Source organism: Vulpes vulpes, chromosome 6 (assembly GCF_048418805.1).
Source record: "Vulpes vulpes isolate BD-2025 chromosome 6, VulVul3, whole genome shotgun sequence".
In the NCBI taxonomy this organism is placed as follows: Eukaryota; Metazoa; Chordata; class Mammalia; order Carnivora; family Canidae; genus Vulpes; species Vulpes vulpes.
The window spans coordinates 128,553,213-128,576,139 of NC_132785.1; the positions used below are offsets into that span (position 1 = coordinate 128,553,213).

A 22,927-nucleotide genomic window follows, 5' to 3' on the forward strand; every position below is an offset into this window, starting at 1 on the left:
GGGAGACGGGGGAAGGGAGAAGCAGTTTCCTCGCGGAGCAGGGAGCCTGATGTGGGGGCTCGATCCCAGGAGATCCCAGGACCCCAGGATCATGACCTGAGCCCAAGGCAGACGCCCAACCGACTGAGCCACCCAGGCGCCCCTATATTCAAGTTTTTGAGGAACTGCCAGACTTTTCCAAAGTGGCTGCACCATTTCACATCCCCAGCCGCGGCGTATGAGGGTCTAATCTCTCCGCATCCTCACTAACACTGGCTGTTATCTTTTTTTTTTTTTATTCTAGCCATCCTAGCGGGTATGAAGTGGCATCTCATTGTGGTTTTGATTTGCATTTCCCTGATGACTGATGCTGAGCATCTTTTCATGCACTTATTGGCCATTTGTAGATCTTCTTTGGAGATATGTCTATTCAGATACTTCACCCACTTTAAAATTGGGTTATTCATCTTTTTATAATTGAGTTGTGAGAGGTCTTTCTATATTGCAGATAAAGTCTCTTACTGGGCATAATTTGCAAATATTGTCTCCCATTGTGTGGGCTGTCTTTTCACTTTTCTTTTTATTTTAAAAAATTTTTTTTAATTACAATTTTTAAAAATTTTTTTGTCTTTTCACTTTCTTGATGGTATTGTTTACAACACAAAAATTTTGAATTTTGATGAAATCTGATTTATCGACTTTTGTTCCTTGTGCTTTCAGAATGTACTTAAGAAGCCTTTGTCTAACTTGAGATCACCAATTGCTCCTGTGTTTTCTCCTACGAGTTTCATAGTTTTAGCTGTTACAATTAGATCTATAATTCATTTTGAGTTATTTTTTGAGTTATTAACACATTTAATAACAAGATCTGGCAATGGGTCTAACATCTCTTGTGGTTTGGGAGATGAGTGCACATGCTATTCTGAGATCTTTCCAACAATTGTAGTGTGATGAGACAGTATCATGAATTCTATGAGTGACAGAGTCGCAGCCATTGCTAATACCACCTACATTCGTAATTGAAGAAAATGCTGGATTTCAGTTAAAGGTTCATAAAGCTATAATTATCCTCCCAGATTCACGGTCCCCCTGTATTCTATCCACAGCTTGCAGGTGAAAAACTTCTGGGATGGCTAAAATTCCTGCAAGTCCCAGTTTCTGAATAGTCTTAGGGGCTCAAACCCTCCCAGGACTGGCTTCTGGGCTGTTTCTGCACCCCAGCCACCGTTCCCTTCGTCCTCTGCCTGGCTCCAGATGCGGGGAAGCTATCCCTTGCCCAGCAGAATTTTCTAACAAAGTGAGACTGCAGAGCTGTGTGGCTGAGACGTGCGGGCCCTTCCACTGGCCAGATTACTTGATCCCTAGGTGCCTCAGTTTGCTTACCTGCAAGGCATGGGTGAACAGTCAGGAGTGAGTTCACCAGACAGATTATTGGGCTGACTGAATGAGCTCAGGGTTTCAAGGCTGAGAGCAGAATGGGCACACAGGTACATCCCAAAGATACCAGCTATTATCGTTAAGTCTTTCACAGGAGAGCGGAGGGTGCCATTTCCTCTGCCTACACATTCTTTCCCTTGTTCTGCACCAGGTTAATGTCTAATTATTTGTAGCAGTCAGGAGTTTTTGAGTCTTTTTTTTTAAGGTTTTATTTATTTGAGAGAGAGTGAGAGAGTGAGAGATAAAGAGCATGAGAGAGAGAGAGAGAGAGAGAACAAGCAGGAAGGAGGGGCAGAGGCAGAGGGAGAAGCAGACTTCTTGCTGAGCAGAGAGCCCAAGGTAGGATTTGATTCCAGGACCCTGGGATCATGACCTGAGCAGAAGGCAGACACCTAACTGACTGAGCCACCCAGGTGCCCCAGGAATCTTTGAATCCTAACAAAAATTCAAATTGCTCCATCTATAAGGCTAGGATTTCAGGTCTGGTTTATAGGGTGTGGGGAGAGATCCAAACATCCCATCAGGCCTCAGCCCTCTCTTTCCACAGGTCAGGTAGGGGCTGGAGAAGCGAGGCCCCCTCTCTCAAGTGCCTGGGCCACATGCAACATAGACCCTGGGACCTTGAGCAAATCCCCCAATACCTGGCCCAGCCCCAGAAGCTCCAGGCTTTTCTGATCTTCAGAGGGAGGTTCTGTCCTAAGAGTTTCTGAAAAAGTTCCAGAAAGGGCCTTGATTGGCCTGGCTTGGTCATGTGCCAATGCTTGAGCCAATCACTGAAGCCAGGGGCTGGGGGGGGGGGGGCGATTAGCTGGGTCTGGGTCACAGGCTTGTTAGGCCCCAAGCCAAATTCCTGCAGAATGATGCCTGGCTGAGGAAATTCAAAGGCCTTCTCCTCTTGTAGGGTATGTAGCAAGTCTTGGTCAGACCTCACTTGTTTCAGGAATCCTTCCTTCACTGGGACTGGCTCTGGGTCTGTGCACCAACAGTAACTGTTTCCCCTACTGCTCACTTCTCACTCAACAATTACTTAGTGAGCACCTACTATGCACCAGTTTGAAGGAGGGTATGGGGGCTGCAAAGGGCACTGGGAGGGAGTGGTCTGTGAGGGAGAACTCGGGATCCTGAGATCTAGAAATGTTAGGGAGTTTCCAGAAGGCGGAGTGGTGGACTCAGGTGCTGCTGTGGAGCTCAGTGAAACCATTAACTGACCACTGGATTGGGTCGCCTGAGGTTGTGGGTGACCTTAGCAAGAATTAAGAGTGGGGACACAGCCCTGCAAGGGCCGCAAGAGGAAAGACAGGGAAGGAAGAAAGGGAGTGGAGGGTTTAGGTTTCTGTGGGGGAAAGAGAAAGGAAAGGGGAAGGAGGAGGTAAAGGGGGCTTGGGAGCAAGGGACCATTTTCACCTTTCTTTGGAAAGTGCTGACCCAGGGGAAAGAGAGAGTTTGATGGCACAGGAGGCCAGCAAGGGGAGGGCAGTGGGAAGTGGGTGCCTGAGACCAAGATCAGAATGGGAGAGCCTGAAGGGGAGGGGAATGGGTGCCAGGTGGGGACCTGTGTCAGTTCAGGGCCTGAAGTTCAGAAAGATCCCATTCCCATTTGATGGCTTCAGCTTAGCTGGCAGTGAGGGCAGGAGGGACTGTGGGAGGTGTGAGGAAAGGAGGGAATATCTTAGTCTCAGAGTGGGAGAGAGTGTCACTGAAAAACACCGTAGGGCTGCTGACACTGCTGTGGAGTGCCAGTTTGAAGTCTGAGGTCACCAGTTCCCAATCTGAAGGGTTATGTGTGGACACCCCAGCAGCTCCCTGCTGTCCTAAACAATAGGTGAAGGAAGGGGGTTTTCCAAAAGGTTGGAGGGTATTCTGTGGTGGAAGACGATTGGGGCTGGGGGAGATGTACTCTATAAAAATTCACTAGGCCAGGAAGTGGTTATTATTGTCGGTGTTTTATGAATGAGGAAGCTGGGGGGCCGGTATGCTATCCATGTGGCTTTGGGGGTCAAACTAGGAAGGGGCCTGACACACGTCAAAGTAACTTAAGGTGTTACTCTTTGTTGAAAAAAAGTGAATGGTTGGATAGCCCAGTGATGTAACCACAGTCATAACCCAGCCAGGAAGTAGCCCCAACTTTGGGGTTTGGTGGGTGGTGCTCATGACCCTGTGTCATGCCATCCCTGCTGCCCTAATAAATGACTCAGTATTACCTGTGCGCTGTCATGGGCTAATCATTCCGAGGTCTGGTGGTAGAATTTCATAGACACCAAGGGAGCAGGGAGTCCCAGGCCCAGAATGCCAGTCTGGTTCCTAACCCTGGGCTTGGCTGACTGCACCCCACCCAGGCCGCCTGGTGGGGGCTGGGAGAGCATCCTAAAGGCACACATCAGTTCGGCCTGGGGCTCTCCAACGAGGGGCATCCTTTTAAGGGGAGGCCAGAAGACACGACCCCAAACTTGGTGGAGGTGCTGGGGGCAGGGGTCCTCCATCTAATGGGCTCCCAGCCCCGTTTCTTAAAGGCCATTTAGGCCGAAGTGAATGTGGCTACTTCATTTAAGTTAATAATGATGGTTCGTGCTGCTTATTAAAATGTGTTAGAGAGGTTATTTATTCAGGTTTGAAAAACATAAAACTCCAGATTTCCCTCCCCATAGCTATTTATATCTGGAGCTGGTGTAAACTGTCCCCCTATGAAGCTCAGGTTTGAAGTAACTTAAAAGAAAAATAGCTGTCCGTTGAATTAGAAAAAAAAAATCATTTACAGACATTCTCTTGCCTCCTAATTATGCAGGATCAGCGCGATGTTCTGCGGAGGCTGGTGGTGGAGGTGGGAGTGCCGCGGACGGGGGGGGGGGGGGTCCCACGCTCCCCCCCCTCCCCATACACCCCTCCCCCCGGCCGGCCGGGGACCGCACTCGGGGCAGGGAGGTCTCGGGCTGGCCCCGGGTGCCCGGCAGGACAGGGGGGAGGCAGGGCACGCAGCAGATCCGGAAAAGTGGTTCTTGCCCGGGAGGAAGTTGACCCTCCTCCCCGACCCAGGGCTTGGGATGAAAATAGCTGCTTCCTCTTTACCCTTCCTGGCCCCAGCCCATCTCTGCAAGTGCCCCCTCGCTGGGGCCGGAGCGGCCGGCGGGGAAGGCGGGGGACCCCCGGCACCTCGGGCCGCTGCGGCCACTTGCAGCCTCCCCCCGCCCCGATAGCGGGGCCCGCCACAGACCTCCCCCTCCTCCCCGAGCCCCCACCCTGCGTCCTTTCCCTCCGGGGGACACCGTCACCCGGGAGCCCCGTCGCCTGCACCGGGGGCCCCCGGCGCCCAGGAACCCCCAGGCCCCTCGGGGAAGGCGGGGGCGCAATTAGTTTCTTCCAATTAGTTTCCCCTCTTTGTATGGGGACCCATTCAAACTGTGGCTGTAATCCTCCGCGCGAGGGGAAAGTAGTCCCGACCTTGCGTTCGCTTTCTGTTCTCGCGTCGCGCGTATTTTACTTTTCGAGGCCACCGGGACGCTCCGTGGGGCCCCTCGCGGAATGTGGGGGCGGCGGCTGCGGGGGGCCCGCGCAGGTGAGGGGGTGGGGGCGGCCGCCGCGGGAGGGGGCGGGGAGGGCAGCTAACTCCCAGCTATTGCCTAGAGAGATGGATCATGGGGCGTAGAGAGATTGCAAACCTCAAACCACGTACAGCGGGCGATACGCGTCAACCGAACCTGACCAACGGAAGCCCGGAGCCTGCCCCCTCCCCGCGCTCCCGCCCCCGGCCCCCGGACGGACAGGAGCGCCGAGCCAACCGCGCTGCCGCTCGCCGTCCGAATCCCGCGGAAGCCAATGGGAGCGCGCGGGGGGCGGGGCCTGCCCGCGTCGGGTTGGGCTGCGCGCGGCTTCCCCCCCCGCCGGCCCGCCCCAGGCCCCGCCCCCCCCGCCCGCTCGCGGCTCCCGGAGTAGTTGGTGCCAGTGAAGTGCGGGCGGCGATGAGAGCGAAAGTTGCGCTCGGCTCGGCGCTGGGGGCTTGAAGCGGCCCCGCGCTCCGCCCGCCGGGCCACCCCCAGCCCCGACTCCGCGCGCCCGCCGGCGCCCGCCGCGCCCGCCCGCCCCGCGCCCGCCCGCGCTCCCTCCCCCCCCCCCCCGGCTCGGCGCCCCCTCCTCAGGAGCCGCGGGGCCCCGCCACTTTCGCCCGGCCCCGGCCCCCGCCGATGCCGGCCATGGTGGAGAAGGGCCCCGAGGTCTCAGGGAAGCGGAGAGGGAGGAACAACGCGGCCAGCGCGGCCGCCTCGGCCGCCGCCGCCGCCGCCTCGGCCGCCTCAGCCTCGGCCGCCTCCGCCGCCTCGGCCGCCGCCTCTGTGTCTGTCTCTGCCTCGGCCGCCTCCGCCTCGGCCGCCTCCGCCTCGGCCGCCGCCGCCCCCAATAATGGGCAGAATAAAAGTTTGGCGGCGGCGGCGCCCAATGGTAACAGCAGCAGCAACTCCTGGGAGGAAGGCAGCTCGGGCTCGTCCAGCGACGAGGAGCACGGTAGGTGGCAGCCGCCCCGCGCCGCCCGCCCCCGCCCGCCCGCGCCCGCCCGCGCCCCGCGCCCCGCGCCCGCCCGCGCTGACCGCCGTGCTCTGCTTCCCCGCAGGTGGCGGCGGCATGCGGGTCGGACCCCAGTACCAGGCGGTGGTGCCCGACTTCGACCCCGGTGAGTAGCGGCCCCGCGACCCGCGACCCGAGGGGGCGGGGGCCCTCGGACAACTTTCTTTTTGTGTGTGTGTGTGTGTGTGTGTGTGTGTGTGTGTGTGTCCGCCCTGCCGTCCGCGGGGAGAACAGCAGGGCGCGAGCCGGGAGGGACACACACACGCCCGAGCGTGGTCCGCGCGCGCGCCTCGGCCTCGGCGTCGGGGGCGCGGCCTGGGGACTCCCGGGGTCCCCGGGCGCCGGCCGGGGGGCGCGGTGGCCGCGCCGGAGAGTTAGCGTGCCGCGAGCGCCCGGGACTCGGGGCGTCCTCGCGCCCGACGCGGCACTTGAGGGGTCCCTCCCTGCTCCTGCCGGCCCCCCGGGCTCGCGCGGCTTGCCCCCGTGACTCCCCTCCCAGCCTGAGGGGGACCTGACGAGCGACCCCCCCGCCCCCCCATCACTTAAGAAGTGAGCTTCCCAGAGGGCGCCTGCCTGAGGGAAGAGAGGCTCGCTCGTGGCAGCTGATTTTAGGACCAATTGGTGAATGTCCGTATATTTCTTTTTTTGTGTGTGTGTGTCTGTGTGTGTGTGTGTGTGTGTTTCCTTGAAGGAAGGGGTTGTGAAAGAATAGCTCCAGAAGCTTTCGCCTAGCTAATGATTTCCACCTCCGAGAAATCCCTACACCCTTTCAGAATGGCACATTTACTTTCCCGGCTGCTGTTTGTGCGTGGAAGCAAATTTAAAGTGGGTACCGGGAGGGGAGGGGAGGGGAAGGGAAAAAAAAAAAAAGAATCTAATCAGACAAAGGAATTCGTCAGATTTTAATGCGTGAGATTCTAGCCCTTCCCCGGAGGAGACTGTTCCTCAAAGATTGTTGGCGTGGAAGATGTTTGAAGGGACGTGGGGTTTTCCTTTCAGAAATAAGACCCAAAAGAGAAATCTTTTGCAGGGCTGGAGTTATTAACAAGGCTTTCTGGTGTGGAGGGCTTTCGAGCTGGAGGGTATCTATGTAGGTTATAGCACTAGTTTATTTGAGAGAATAAATGCATAACATGCTTTTCCTTGGAAACAAGACTGCAGAAAATTGCAAGGATCTAGTCCTTGGAAAAGGAGATTGCTCTTAAGCTGTTATTAAGGTACTAAACTCTGGGTGTTCTTTGAAGTGAAAATACACAGCAATCGGTGAGTGAGCTTTTGGGCACTCTGGAAATAAATGACCTTGCCCACGTTTGCCTTCTAGATTTTAGTCTGTTGATTTAAATCTCTTAAATTTATGTAGTCTAGCACCCAGGTTTGTATTCCTTTTAAATTCGTATTAGTCTTTTTGATAGTTTCCCCTTCCCCCACATCTTCCTTTTTTGGTAGTGACTTCTCATTTACAAGAGTGACAGGATAGGACTGGGAGACCAAGGCTTTTTCTCTCGTATGCGTGCCTTCTCCATTCCCACGTTCGCCACCAGGGGAAGCATACTGTTTTTTGGTTACAGTTGACCCTATCTTCATTTTGTAGGTCAAGTCCATCTTTGTTTTAATACACAGAACATAAAGCAAAGGTTGTCACAAGTTTCCCACACATATTTTAAAAAATCAACTTGCACAGATCTTTTAGTTTTAGTAAGTTGGTAGATTTTTAGTATGTTTTGGTTACATTAGTTTTGAAAGCTTTACTTAAATACAGTTGGATGTGACTAAGGAAAAGTGCCAATTTGATGACAGCAACAGGAATTAGACTTCTGACCTTCTTCTAAATATTGGTGTCTACCTCTGTATTGTTAGTAGTGCGCCTGACTTCTTTGGGTTCATTTTCTTTGAAACAGCAGGTGTAGTAGGATCATACTTTGAGCTGTCCTTGTATTTTTGATGGAATAGGTACAACCATAAAGATGCTAGAGACCGGCCTTTCTAAAAAGTAAAACATTATAAGTGTTCCGCAGTAGTCTTACTGCCAGTTGATTGGGGTTTGGTGTTAGTATTTACAAATTTCTTGTTTTGTGTTGTTTTAATTTGGAAAGGAATCTTACTGAGAAATAATTTGAAGCCCTGTTTTGCCGATCTGAGCAGTGGGACACATTCATAGATATGGCTGAAAATTGTGGAACCTTATTGTTTCCTGGAGGTTTTTTTTTAAGGTTTGTCCTATCTTGAACTTAAAGTCTTAAGTCAAGAGGTGAAAAACTTCTGTTTTGGAATAGAAATGGTACACCGTGTTTGTTTCATGGCAAAAAAACATTTTTTTTAGGTCTTTATAGACTGAAAGGTTCTATGAGAAGCTAGGAATAATACGGAATTGAAATTGTGATTGTTAGTGCATGTTATTTCTCCCTGCCTTAGTTTTGAATTCATTTTTGAACTTATTTTTTATTTTATTTAAAAATTTTTAAAAAAGATTTTATTTATTTATTCATGAGACACACACACACACAGAGAGAGAGAGAGAGAGAGAGGCAGAGACACAGGTAGAGGGAGAAACAGGACCCTCGCAGGAAGTCCAGTGCGGACTGGATCCTGGGTTTCCAGGATCACTCCCTGGGTGGAAGGCAGGCGCTAAACTGCTGGGCCACCCAGGGATCCCCTGATTTTATTTCTTTAAACCAAAACTTGAACAAATGAACGTGAAATTCCTCAGGAAGCCTTTTCTTTCTTTTTCTTTCTTTCTTTCTTTCTTTCTTTCTTTCTTTCTTTCTTTCTTTCTTTCTTTCTTTCTTTCTTTCTTTCTTTCTTTCTTTATCTCTGGTAAAGACATGTGAGTGGAAGAAATTGATTTTAATTAAAAATTTATCCACAGTATCCCAGCTTGACCCTATGTAGCTTTAAAAGCAAGTGGTTGGGATCCCTGGGTGGCGCAGCGGTTTGGCGCCTGCCTTTGGCCCAGGGCGCGATCCTGGAGACCCGGGATCGAATCCCACGTCGGGCTCCCGGTGCATGGAGCCTGCTTCTCCCTCTGCCTGTGTCTCTGCCTCTCTCTCTCTCACTGTGTGCCTATCATAAATAAATAAAAATTCAAAAAAATATAAAAAAAAAATAAATAAAAGCAAGTGGTTGAAGCTGGGAACACCTGACATTCCCTGTAAAGTCCAAGGCAGATCCACTTCTGTCATCCCTCACAGACAGTGAATGAAATGGATGGAGCACTGCAGCTCTAAAATGCTGATTCAGAGGAAGACCCAGACTAGATTTGTGGACTTTGGTATAACTTGGCAATTAAAATGATAGAAAAAGTTTTATCAATTAGTTTTAAAAACAAAGACCAGAATGTAGTTCTACATCTTTAACTTAGGCTTTTGTTCCCACATATGGTGTCCAGACTGTCTTTCCATACCCCATGCTGTAGCGTATGCCAAGTTGTCATTGGTTTCTTTCAGAATTTAGTAATCATAGAATAGAGTAAGAGGGAGGAATGCTTATTCTGTCCTACCTCTGGTTAGTTATTTCCTATACTTGTAAAGCATAATTTAATTTGAAATGAGTAGTGTTTTTCTATATGAAGATATGAGTGTTTCCATGATCTTAGCAGTAAGCATGCAAAGGAAGGAATCTGTAGCCTACATATATATATTTTTTTCATAGCCTATACATTTCTATCATTGTTTGGTACTCTTCCTCTTTTGTCTTCTGGCCGGAGAAACACAGTGACAGGATGTTAAGGCTGACTCAAGTTCTTTGTTTTCTGAAGCATGGGTTATTATGTCAACTTTTATCCTGGGTTGGTTTTTAGTATCACAGTTCACTGATAGTAAAATTAAGACTCTTCCAGAAGAGGAAATTATTAATGGAAAATATTTTTGAGATAATAATCCTTTAAAAAAGCAAACTATATTTGGAACATTGAATCCAATTTAATGAGATTTGAAAATTTGGGTTGTCTTTGGCTCAGCTGTCACTTCAAAGTTGATTTCTGTTGGTATAATGTGTTATGCTTTAGTGTGGAATAATGTTATTGAACAGAGGGTCTTGACCTGCTTTTCATTACTTTTTACTGTGTTCTTCCTTGAACATTATTTTTTATGCTTCAGTTTCATTTTAAAAATAAATTTTACAGATATTCTAAAATTCACAAGTTATGGTGAATGTTTTGTGATTTAAACATACTTGGAGTGTTCACCCAAATGAGAGGTTAGGGTAATGATAAATCCTGTGATAATCAACTTTGTTAAGTAGTGCGGTAGAGAGACACCTAGGACTGGTTGTTAGGAGATTGAATGCCATAGCTCTGTGACTAAGCAGGTGCTAAAGGTAGAGCTGGTCATTTTATCCCCAGGAACCTCAGTTTCCTCAGTCATGAATCAGGGTGGGTTGCATCACTAATAGTCCATCATTATGTCAGTTATAGTCCTCTTTGTAATTTTTTTGAGATTTATTTATTTATTTTAAAAGACTTTATTTATTCATAAGAGAGAGAGGCAGAGACACAGGCAGAGGGAGAAGCAGGCTCCATGCAGGTAGCCTCACGTGGGACTTGATTCCCGGGTTCCAGCATCAGGCCCCTGGCCCAAGGTGGCGCTAAACCGCCAAGCCACCTGGGCTGCCCAAGATTTATTTATTGTAGAGAGAGAGAAAGTGTAAGAGCATGAGCTTGAGAGCAGGGGGAGGGGCAGCGGGAGAAGGGGTTGGGGGAGAGGGAGAGACAGACTGTCCACTGAGCACAGAGCCCAAAGACCTTGAGATGGTGACCTGAGCCAAAACCAAGAGTTGCCAACTTAACTGACTGTGCCTCCCAGGCTCCCCTTTCTTTGTAATTTCATGTTTCTTTCCTCTTTCTTTCTTTTTAAAAAATATTTATTTGAGAAGGAGAAATAGTGGGCAAGAGCAGTGGGGAGGGAGAAGCAGACTTCCCGCTTAGCAGGGAGCTCGTCAAAGCATAAGCATAAGTTGGGCTCTATCCCTGGATCCCAGGATGCCCGGATCAAGACCTGAGCAAAAGGCAGCTGCTTAACCAACGGACCCACCCAGGCACCCCATTGATATATCGTTTAAATAAGATGTTAACATGGGACGCCTGAGTGGCTCAGTGGTTGAACGCCTGCCTTTGCCTCCCGGTGATCCTGGATTCCAGGGATCGAGTCCCACATTGGGCTCCTTGCATGGAGCCTGTTTCTCCCTCTGCCTATGTCTCTGCCTCTCTCTCTCTCTGTCTCTCATGAATAAATAAATAAAATCTTAAAAAAAAAATGATGTTAACAGTAAGTCCTAAAACTCCTATTTTTTTTTTCAAATTAGTCAAATTCAATTAAAAAATGTGGATTTTTTTTTTTTAAGATTTTAAAGATTTTATTTATTCATTCTTGAGAGACAGAGAGAGAGAGGCAGAGACACAGGCAGAGGGAGGAGCAGGCTCCATTCAGGAAGCCTGCCGCGAGACTCGATCCCGGGACTCCAGGATCATGCCCTGGGCCGAAGGCTGGCACTAAACTGCTGAGCCACCCAGGCGTCCCAAGATGTGGATCTTAAAAAAAAAATTGGACACTAGACATAATTTTTAAAGTTTCTAGCTTTTCCCTCCCTCAAAATAATGAGAGTGAAAATTGTAATGCCCATATAATCCAACCTTCCTGTGTCCTAGATGAGGAAAGTAAGAGCTAGAGAGAAAATGACTTACCTATCACTGAAAGTGTCATAAGATTGACTTGAGGCCTTAGGAGGCCAAACTTCATTCAAACTTGTGTTATTTTAGATGCTATAGAGTCTTGTTACTGGGTACAGTAATTAGAAACAACAATATGTGTTCATAATTTTAGAACCAGAAGTAAGAATTTAAAAATTTTAAAAATTGAAGTGACTGCATAGTTATTATGCATAATTTGAATGTCTTAGAATACCATAGAATAGGAAAAAATTATAATGATAGTTATTTAAAAAATATTCAGATAGAATAGAAAGTAATACATGTACCCACCACTGTGATTAATACTTAATATTAGACTGTATTTGTGTCAGGTGCAGCTGAAGGCTAATTCTCTCACTTCCTCCACTAATTTGAAGTTGATTTATGTTTTTCCTGTGATAGTTCATTTGCATCCTCTGAGAAGCAGATGCCAAGACAGGATTAGATGTACAAGAGATTCATAGGGGTAAATGCCTGTGAAGGATAGAGAGGAGAGGAAGGTTAGGTGGCAAAAGCCTTCAAAGTGGATGTTGGCATGACACCCCAGAAGGCAGACAGAAGGCAGGATGATGTGTGGTTGGATTCAGGAGCCTAAGGTTGGAGTGCAGCTTGGAGAGAGTCTCAGCCAAAGCAGATTGATGGTTAGAGGAGTCCATTGGGCAGGGATGGCCCTGCTCTAGAATGCTTGCTGTGTTCAGTCATTGGCCTGGCTCTGGTATGAATGCTGCAGTGGATCCCAAAGGTGCCAGGCGATGGGACTGCCAGCTAATTAAACATCTCTCAGCACTTTTTCTCTTGAAGGGAAATCTGAGTGCCATGCTCTTGAGGCCTTCAGAATTCCCGTGCATGTTTTTGTGTTTTAATACGTACTTATGTGTGATAACATATTCTGTTATGTCAAAGTCTTTTTGTAAATGAAACTATTTTGTGTATCATTTGCTTTGATGCTTTCCAAACAAGTACATGTCCACTAACAAGGCACATGAGTTTCTTTTCACCCAATCTTCACTATACTGTTAGATCTATTAACTTTTTGTAGTACTATCCTTTTGTGGTTTATGTTGGCATTTTTTTTTAAAGGTTTTATTTATTTATTTGAGAGAGAGCATGAGAGCACACAAGTTGGGGGTGGGTGGACAGAGGGAGAGGGAGGAACAGACTTCTTGATGAGCAGGAAGCCCCAACTCGGGGCTGGATCCCAGGACCCTGAGATGATGACCTGAGCTGAAGGCAGATGCTTGACTGATTAAGCCACCCAGGTGCCCTGTTGTCATTTTTCTAATTACTGGTGAGGTTAGATGTCTTTTTATACGTTTTTTTTTGGCTACTTGGCTTCCTTGTATGTTTTTTGCCGTTTTTCTTTAGGGTGTTGGTCTTATTGATTTGTGTGAGTTCTTTATATATTTGGAACTGATCCTTTGTTAGGGTTGCATATATAGAGTTTTGTTTTCTTTTTATTATGGGGGGTGTTTCTTGAGTTTCTTTGATTAGGAAGGAATAAAAATAATGTCCCTGATTCAATACATTTCTGCTGAAAGACTGGCCTTTTGTATGTAGCTCCTGTAATATTTATCACTGGGATCCTTGATTTGTAAGATGAATATTACTGAGAATTGGTATTTTTTTTTTTGTTTGTTTGTTTCAGTGTTAGTTTATTTTGGTATACTAAACTATTAACTGATTGACCCAAATTACAGTGCCAGATGACTTGGAAAGCTCTGTCCACATGTAGTTAAAATAGCATGTTAGAGGTTAAAGTTAATGGCTTTAGTTCCTGTAATGGTTGACTAGTTTCTTACAAATGGTTAAGATGCTAAATTCATCTGTTTGATGGATTTGCCACTGAATATAAGGGAATGGGTGAGGGTGTGGATGGGGAGGTCAAATTTGTCATCACTAACAGAAAACCTTCAAAGGAATGATCTGTAAATGCCAGGTCAAGGTGTGCTTATTGTGTGCCAGTCTGGTTTGAACATTTTATATTTATTAAATAATTTAACAACAGTCATAACAGTCACACGAGATAAAGTTGTTATCCCCAGTTTCCAGATGAGGAAACAGAGGCTTACTGTTCTGGCTTAACCTAATAACTTGCCCAAGGTAGTGTATTCTAAGATGCTGTTAGTTGTAGATGTGCCGTTATTTTATATATCCCCAAGAAAGGAAAAGCTCCCAAGTTACCATTAACTGTTAAGTTGCAGTCAGATTTCAATCTAGTATATTTCAGGGAGAGTCAGCCAGAAATCCTCTTTAAGAAGAAAGGGGAGTAGTGCTTAATGGATCAATTGATTAGTTGTTTCCATGTGCTCTTAGGTGTTCTGGAGTTTTATATTTAGGGTTGCCAGAGTTGTCTTCATATACAGTTTATACTCCTCTTATTTCTGGCAGTGAAGACAGATTGGTTTGGTTGAATGCCACAAATTGGAGTGAGTTGCTTTACTCCTGCATTTATGTTGAAATAGTCCTCTTCAAGGCTTAAAACACAATTGTAGGGTTTTTTTGGGGGGAGGGGCGATTTCTTATGATTGTGTGATTCAAGGTGATAATGGATAGTGTTATGTTGGCTACTCTTTTAGTTTAATAACAGATATAATATTTAGGGGATCCCTGGGTGGCTCAGCAGTTTGGCGCCTGCCTTCGGCCCAGGGCATGGTCCTGGAGTCCCAGGATCGAGTCCCATGTCGGGCTCCCTGCATGGAGCCTGCTTCTCCCTCTGTCTGTGTCTCTGCCTCTCTCTGTCTCTCTCTGTGTCTTTCATGAATGAATAAATAAAATCTTAAAAAATTATATTATATTATATATTAATTATATATATATATATATTTTGGTTTGTAGCTCCAAATCTTTTTTATTTTATTTTATTGGAGTTCAATTTGCCAACATATAGTATAACACCCAGTGCTCATCCCGCCAAGTGCCCCCCTCAGTGCCCATCACCCAGTCACCCCACCCCCCCGCCCACCTCCCCTTCCACTACCCCTTGTTCGTTTCCCAGAGTTAGGTGTCTCTCATGTTTTGTCATCCTCACTGATATTTTCACTCATTTTCTCTCTTTTCCCTTTATTCCCTTTCAAGAACCATGTCTTGAATAAGGTGTGAAATGATAAAATACCTGAGAGAGTATTTTAACTAATTATTTTTCAGAGGGTTTTTAAAAAACATTTATTTATTTCTTTAAGAGAGAGCATGAATGGGGGCGGGGAGAGGGAGAGCAGACTCCCCAGTGAGCAGGGAGCCCTATACAGGACTTGATCCCAGGACCCTGGGGTTATGACCTGAGCGAAAGGCTGATGTTTAACCTACCGAGCCACCCAGGAGCCCTTAGAGAGAGTATTCTTAAAAATTCTTGATTTCACCTGTACCAGCTATCTGGTTAGTATTGTTCAGCAGCTAATTTCCCTTTCTTGCATGTTACTCCCATCCTCCCTCCCCTACTCAACTCCCCCCCCCACTACCAAACTAACCCTGCCCCTCAATCCAAAGTATTTATTTCTCGGTGCTATTAGTTAATTTTGTTCTGTTTTTCAGAGACCACAGAATAAAGAAAATTTGCAAGCCTTTTTCTGATTGACTCAAATGTGAGCTGTGCCATGTTTGATTTTATCATAGTGTAATTTAACTAAGGACCAAATTACCTAGGGACTAATTGTTGTCTGCAGAGAACCTCAGGGCTTCCTTTGTACTTAAACCGAGGGCACTCAGGTAGTCTTTGCTCCTAAAGTTTGGCTATAATGTTCTTCTTCCCCAGTTTCATCTAGTGGCCAGGAAAGACTACCTGATGGCCTGTATCTGAAAAAGTTAATTAAAAATTTGGGGTTACATTAATATTTTCCTGAACCTCGGGTATTTCTGTGTTGTTTTATGCACATACACTCGCTCACTGATGGTTATATTCTTTCTTCTACTGGCATGGAAGCCTTTGGACTTTGGGGTTGTTATGGTTTCAAATTTAGCATGGACCTAGTAGGGAGACCAGGATAGTAGAAAGAATAGAATATGTAATTAGTTTGGTCTTAATACTGTTACGTTTTCTGGGAGCAAGTGGTACCATATACTGCTTTTATAGAGTGCAGTAACATAGTTTTTTGAGTCACCAATTCAGGTTTAAATATTTTAAGGCTGGGACAACTGGGTGGCTCAGCGGTTGGGCGTCTGCCTTCAGCCCAGGGCGTGATCCTGGAGACCCGGGATCAAGTCCCACATTGGGCTCCCTGTATGGAGCCTGCTTCTCCCTTGGCCTGTGTCTCTGCCTCTCTCTGCGTGTCTCTCATGAATAAATAAATAAACTTTTTAAAAAATATTTTGAGGCTCATCTGCTGACTTGTCACAGCTGAGTGTGGTTCTGAGTTTAATAAGAATGTGTGCTTGGTTTGGCTGACTTTCCTTGAATAGGCATTTTATAATGGACATTTAATAGCTAAGCAGAAGTAGAAACCCAAGGAAAAATGAACTTTCAAATTGCAGGTAAAAGCCAATTTTTTGGGCAGCCCAGGTGGCTTAGCAGTTTAGCGCCGCCTTCAGCCCAGGGTGTGATCCTGGAGACCCCAGGATCGAGTCCCACGTCAGGCTCCCTCCATGGAGCCTGCTTCCCTCTCTGCCTGTCTCCCCCCCCCCCCCCATCTCTAATAAATAAAATCTTGAGGAAAAAAAAAGCTGATTTTTCCCATTTTATATGGTTTTCTTACCGTGAATTTTTTTTTTTAAGATTTTGTTTATTTATTCATGAGAGACAGAGAGAGAGAGAGGCAGAGACACAGGCAGAGGGAGAAGCAGGCTCCTTGCAAGGAGCCCGATGTGGGACCTGATCCTCGGTGCCCAGGACCACATCCTGGGCTGTAGGCGGCGCTAAACCGCTGCGCCACCGGGGCTGCCCAATCCAGATTTTCTTTTTGTCTTGAGCTGTATTGTCCAATAATATAACCACTGCTATATAAAAATATTTAAATTTGGGGGTGCCTGGGTAGCTCAGTGGTTGAGCATCTACTTTCAGCTCAGGTTGTGATCCCAGGGTTCTGGGATCAAGCTTCTCCCTCTTCCTATGTCTCTGCCTCTCTCTCTGTGTCTTTCATGAACAAATCAGTAAAATATTTTTTAAAAAGGTGACTCTTGATCTTGGGGTCATGAGTTCCAGCTCCACATTGGGTGTAGAGATTACTTAAAATTAAACAAAAAATGCAGTTCTGTCACACTAGCCACATTTCAAGTGCCAGCAGTTGAGTGTTTACCTTTGGCTCAGGGCATGATCCTGGAGTCCTAGGATCGAGTCCTGCATCTGGCTCCCTGCATGGAGCCTGCTTCTCTTCTCCCCCTGCCTATGTCTCTGTCTCTCATGAATAAATAAATAAAATCTTTAAAGATTTTATATATATGTGTGTGTGTGTGTATATACATACATACATACATACATACATACATATATATTTTATTGGGGCGCCTGGGTGGTCAGTTGGTTGAGTGTCCTACTCAAGATTATGGCTCAGGTTATGATCTGAGTGAGGGTTCTGGGATCAAGCCCCATGTCAGGCTCTGTACTCAGCGTTTACTTGTCCTTCTCCCTCTGCTCCTCCTCCCTCTTGCATTCTCTCTATGTAAAATAAAACCTTAAAAAGTATATATAAAATATATTTCTTTTTTTTAAATATATTTCTTTTTAAAAATATTTATATATTTTGAGAGAGCACACACACGGGGGGGGGGGAGGAGAGAATCTCAAGTGTGTGTGTGTGTGTGTGTGTGTGTGTGTGTGTTTCATGTCTCTGCTTAGCATAGTCTTTCCTTTAATATCTTAGACACATTGAAATGTAGTTATAGTTGTTTTAATGCTTTTGTCTACTAATTCTATCTGCATTATTTCTGGGTTGGTTTTGATTGATTGATTTTTCTCCTCATTATGGGTTGCCTTTTCTTGCTTCTTTGCTTGTCTGGTAGTTTTTGTTTGGATGCCAGGCATTATGAATTTTACTTTGATGGATGCTGGATATTTTTGTATTTCTATAAATATTCTTGAGCTTTTTTTCTGGGACATGGTTAAGTTCCTAAGAAATAGCCTGTTCGTTTTAGATCATTTAAATTTTAAGTTTTGGTAGGCAGCATCAGAGCAGCATTTCATCTAGGGCTGATTATTTCCTACTCCTGAGTCAAAATTCTTTTGAGTGGGATGCCTGGGTGGCTCAGTGGTTGAGTGTCTGCCTTTGGCCCAGGGCGTGATCCCGGGAACCAGGATCGAGTCCCACATTGGGCTCCCTGCATGGAGCCTGCTTCTCCCTCTGCCTATGTCTCTGCCTCTCTGTGTCTCTCATAAATAAATACAAAATCTTAAAAAACTATTTAAAAGAAACTGTTTTGAGTTCTCTACCCAGTAGTCCATGAATTTTGAGGTTTTGTACTCTCGCTGTTGGCCCTGTGTGAACTTTGTGGATTGTTCCATTTTAGTGTTTTGAGTGATTCTTTATCCAGAAACCTAAAGTATTTTCTTCATAGGGATATGCAACTGTGCTCCTCAGTACTCTGCTGTGAATGCTCAAGGGGGACCCTTTGCAGGTCTCTGGCACCCCAGTTCTGTGCAGCTCTCTCTCTCCTGATATTCTTCCCTACAAACTGCCATAGCTTCCTGAACTCAGCTTGTCCCCTCAACACAGAAAGATTGTTTTTCTGAGTCCTTGTCCCCATGCTGTCAGTTGGAAACTCTTCAGGCAATAAACTGGAGCAGTTGTAGGATTTACTTCATTTCTCATCAGAACTTCAGTTCTCTCAGAACTCAGTGTACTTCATTGCTTGGTGTCCAGTGTCTTGAAAACTTTTGCTTTATCTAGTCCAGTTTTTAGTTGTTTGAGACAACAGGGTAAATCTGGTTAATGTCACTCCACTTTGGCTGGAAGCAAAGGGCCAGATTCTTTTAAAAGAGAAGCAGAGGGCAGCCTGGGTGGCTCAGCGGTTTAGAGCTGCCTTCAGCCCAGGGCGGCTCTGATCCTGGAGACCTGGGATCGAGTCCCACGTCAGGTTCCCTGCATGGATCCTGCTTCTCCCTCTGCCTGTGTCTCTGCCTCTCTCTGTGTGTCTCTCATGAATAAATAAATAAAATCTTTAAAAAAAATTTTTTTTTTTTTTAATAAAGAAGCAGAGGGTCACTCAGCTGGCTCAATTCAAGAAGCACAACTCTTGGTCTCAGGCTGGTGAGTTCGAGCCCCACAATGGGTGTAGAGATTATGTAAGTAAATAAACTTTAGAAGGGTAAGCAGAAGAATTGAATATATACTTTAAAAGTTTTATTTATTTAATCTCCACACCCAATTTAGGTGTATATGACTCAGAGATCGAGTCCCATATGCTCTTTTGACTCAGCCAGCCGGGTACCCTGTCACAATCCCTTTTTGTTAGAAAACATAAATACTTGTTTTATATATTATCTTTTGACCTTAACCTATTTGGTTTCTTCTTGATGTTGTTACAGATTTTACACTTACAAGTTTTGATTTTATGTTCCTGAAAACATTCTGTAAATCGAATAATAACGGTTTTAGAAATCTTAAGCCAAATTTTATGTTTTTGCATAGCCATTATTCATTTTATTACTTGTAATAAAGTCTTTGTTTGATCCACCAGCTTATTGAAACTTGATGATTCTAGCCCTCCGTTTTCCAGAGGAAGATAGTTTTTTTTTTAAATAATCATTATTATTATTTTTTTAAATACTCACTGTTCTTTAAAAAGTGAGTTATTTAAAACATTTCTTTTTTTTTTTTTAATTTATTTTTATTTACTTATGATAGTCACAGAGAGAGAGAGGCAGAGACACAGGCAGAGGGAGAAACAGGCTCCATGCACCGGGAGCCGGACGTGGGATTCGATCCCGGGTCTCCAGGATCGTGCCCTGGGCCAAAGGCAGGCGCCAAACCGCTGCGCCACCCAGGGATCCCTATTTAAAACATTTCTAATGTATTTTTGAGAAAAGTATGATTTAAGAAATTCCTCATTCTTGGACTGTCTTGGACCTCCATCTTGCTGGAATGTAGTGAAGTATTTGTATGTATTCCTTTTGAAACACTTAGATAATTTTTATTGTTTTCTAGTCATTTTCAGCTAGATGTCTTTTAGATTTTTGAACATCTGGCGCATTCAAATGCCATATATTGATACTAAATTAAATTACAGTTTTATGGATCAGCTCATGAACTATCATTTTGAGTAGCCACTTGGTGTTCTGCTTGCTTGGCAGCAGGTCAGTTGCCATGGTATTGCCGTTTTTGTGCAGCGTTGTTGATGGTGTAGAGAAACTGGGGGGCAGCAGTGTAGGCCCCCACCCTTTTAAAAAGTGGGGTATAAATTGAGAGAGCTGAGCTTTAATCTAGCTTTGCATATTAAGTATCTAGGTCATTTTTAAAGAGTTTTATTGCTATAAAAAAGTTTTAAAACCACACTTTCTGCCTTATTAAGAACAAGTAGCAATAGCAAAGTGAAAGTGTTGATACCAGCGATTTCAAGTGTAGGTTCTGCAAACTTTCATGCAGTTGAGACAAAGCTAATGATCATTAGGCATTCTGAAAGCATACAGCTTTTACCTCAAATGTATTCATTGGTTGGCTGTGTTTAATTGTGAAGGGAAAAAAAACAAGAGCATGTATAAAACTGGAATTACACTGTGGACAAGTAAGATGAGATGTAATTAGGTGTTTTTCAGTTTTTAGCTTTTTAGAACCTGATTATGACCCTTTGGACACATCTGTTGCCTTGCTTTCACACATTTCAGTTTTGTAAATGTTTTTAGGAACTCATGAGAACGTGATGGACTCCTTATACTTTTGCTGAACTAAGAACACTAAATTTTTCTCTGTGTTAGAGGATATTACATATACAGTTTTTCTAAATATTAATAACTACTTTTTTTGCTAATGAAAAATTTAAACCTGTAGAAAAAACCAGAATGTTAGTGAATCCTGTATGTTTAGCAATCAGGTTTAATAATTATGAGATTTTTGTCAAATTCTGTTAATCAAAAAGTTTTTATGGGTGAAGTTTAGTAAATTTGCTTTTAAGGGTTATTTGCACATTATAAAATATAAAGTTGTGTATTAGACTTATTTGTTGGATCTACTATTTTCTATGGTTATAAAATGCGTAGTCTGGTATGATAAATGCCATGTGATAGAGGCATACCTGTGCTTTGAAAGTCTCTGGGTCGGTGGGACAAGGTGACATTGTTGAAATGGGTGTGGAAAAAGAGGCTTTCCTGAAGTGAGCCTTAAGGGGTCTGGAAGGGCAGATGAAGTCTGGATCCTCCAGGCTGAGGGAACTGTGTATTTACATAGAGTCCTATGGGTAGAGAGGGATTGACGTTTTTGAGGAATCATGAGTCATTTGGTATAATTGAAACTCATGGAGGCAATCAGGAAAGTGGTGGAAGGTGAGACAAGAGAGATAGGTACATGCCAAATCACAAGGGCCTCTTTGCCAAGCTGAGGAATTTATTTCATTTTTAAATAATAGCTTTATTAAGATGTAATTCACTTACCGTAAAATTCACTCTTTTAAACTGTACAATTTGGTGGGTTTTCATATAGTCAGAGTTGTGAAACCATTACCACTATCTTAATTTCATTTTCATTACTCCAAAAGAAATTCTATACTCATTAGCAGTCATTTTGTATTTGGAATTTATTTTAAGATTTTATTTATTTATTCATGAGAGACACAGAGAGAGGCAGAGAGATAGGCAGAGGGAGGAGCAGGTTCTCTGCAAGGAGATTGGTGCAGGACTCGATCCCAGGTCCCAGGGATCATGACATGAGCCAAAGGCAGATGCGCAACCACTGTGCCACCCAGGTGCCCCTGGAATTTATTTTAAATGTTTTTAAGGGATTTTCAACAGTCATTAAAGACACAAGTCTCTTTGGTATGTATAAAAATAATACAATTTCCTTAATGTCTGTTGGTATTATGGAAGCAGTAATATAATATTTTTGTGAAATAATGCATGTTGTATTGACCATGCATTTTATTTTTTATTTTATTTATTTATTTTTAGAGCAGGAGCTGGGAAGGGGCAGAAGGAAAGGGAAAGAATCTCCAGCAGACTCCATGCCGAGCGTGGAGCCTGGTTTGGGGCTTGATCCCACAATGCTGAGATCATGACCTGAGCTGAAATCAAGAGCATGATGCTTAACTGACTGTCCATGCATTTTAAAACCACAGGCGTCCCTGACCACGCATTTTAAAACCACACTGCGCTGCTCCACTTTGGAGAATCTTTCTCTCTCTCTCTTTTTTTTTTTTTAAGATTTATTTTTTCATGAGACACACACAGAGAGGGAGAGAGAGAGAGGCAGAGACCTAGGCAAAGGGAGAAGCAAGCTCCTCGCAGGGAGCCTGATGCAGGGCTCCATCCCAGATCTCAGGATCATGCCCTGAGCCAATTGCAGATGCTCAACCACTGAGCCACCCAGGTTCTCCCCACTTTGGAGAATCATTGTTTTTCAGTGAGTAACACTGGAGAATTTTAAGCCAGAGAGTAGTGTGAATATAATTGCAGTTTGGAAAGATCATTGGTGGTTGTGTTGAAGGGAGCTTGTACAAATGGATTCACTGAAGGTAGAGAATACTAGTCATTCAGAAATTTGTAAATGAGCATCTACTATTTTCCAGACACTGTCCTAGGCACTGTGAACAAACTAGACATTCTCAGCCCTCATGGAATTAAGTTCTTGTGAAGGGAAAGAATTGAGGATGGATTTGAAAACTCCTAAGCCATTAGGATAGATTTTGATGGTAGGTTGAATGTGGGGCACAAGGAGGCCACAGTGACTTCTGGATTTCTGACTTAGGTGACGGGATGATTGATGGTGCCATTTACTGAAATAGGAAATATAGGAGTTTTGAGATTGAGATGCCTGCATATAATAATTCAGGCAGCATTTATTGAGGACTGTCATGGACTCTTCTCCTGTCTTTCTTCTAAGTTAAGTCCATCTTGTGTGTCTTCTGTGTTGTACCTTGTTACTTACTCTGTTATGGCACTTCTGCATCTTTAGTTACTAGCTTTTAAGTTTTCCCTGCTGCTAATTGCAGGTGGGAACTGTCCATATCATTGTTATATCCTCCTGCACACCATTTATTACTAGCATGCAGAATGTAATTCTTTGTCTCCAGTGCTCCTATCCTTCTGTAAGCTGTCATCTTCTGTAACTAGAACACTGCAGTAGCCTTCTGGTAAGTCTCCTGCTTCTGTATGCTAAAATGTAAGTCATTATGTTTCTCCGTCACTTAAACCCTCACAGTGGCCCA

At 45.0% G+C, this 22,927-nt stretch overlaps 1 protein-coding gene across 3 annotated transcripts in view; it reads left to right on the top strand.

The window, feature by feature from the left end:
• Window positions 1-5,494: 5,494 nt before the first annotated feature.
• The window catches only part of RCOR1 (REST corepressor 1), a 125,476-nt gene continuing 108,043 nt past the window's right edge, over window positions 5,495-22,927 (top strand). For 2 of the 3 annotated variants that reach the window (XM_072762375.1, XM_072762374.1), the window contains exons 1-2: window positions 5,507-5,907; window positions 6,014-6,073. In XM_072762375.1, coding sequence (XP_072618476.1) covers window positions 5,592-5,907; window positions 6,014-6,073 — 376 coding nt within the window. In that variant the 5' untranslated portion in view covers window positions 5,507-5,591. Of the gene's footprint in view, window positions 5,908-6,013; window positions 6,074-22,927 lie in introns of all 3 variants that reach the window. The other variant, XM_072762376.1, reaches the window with a different exon arrangement.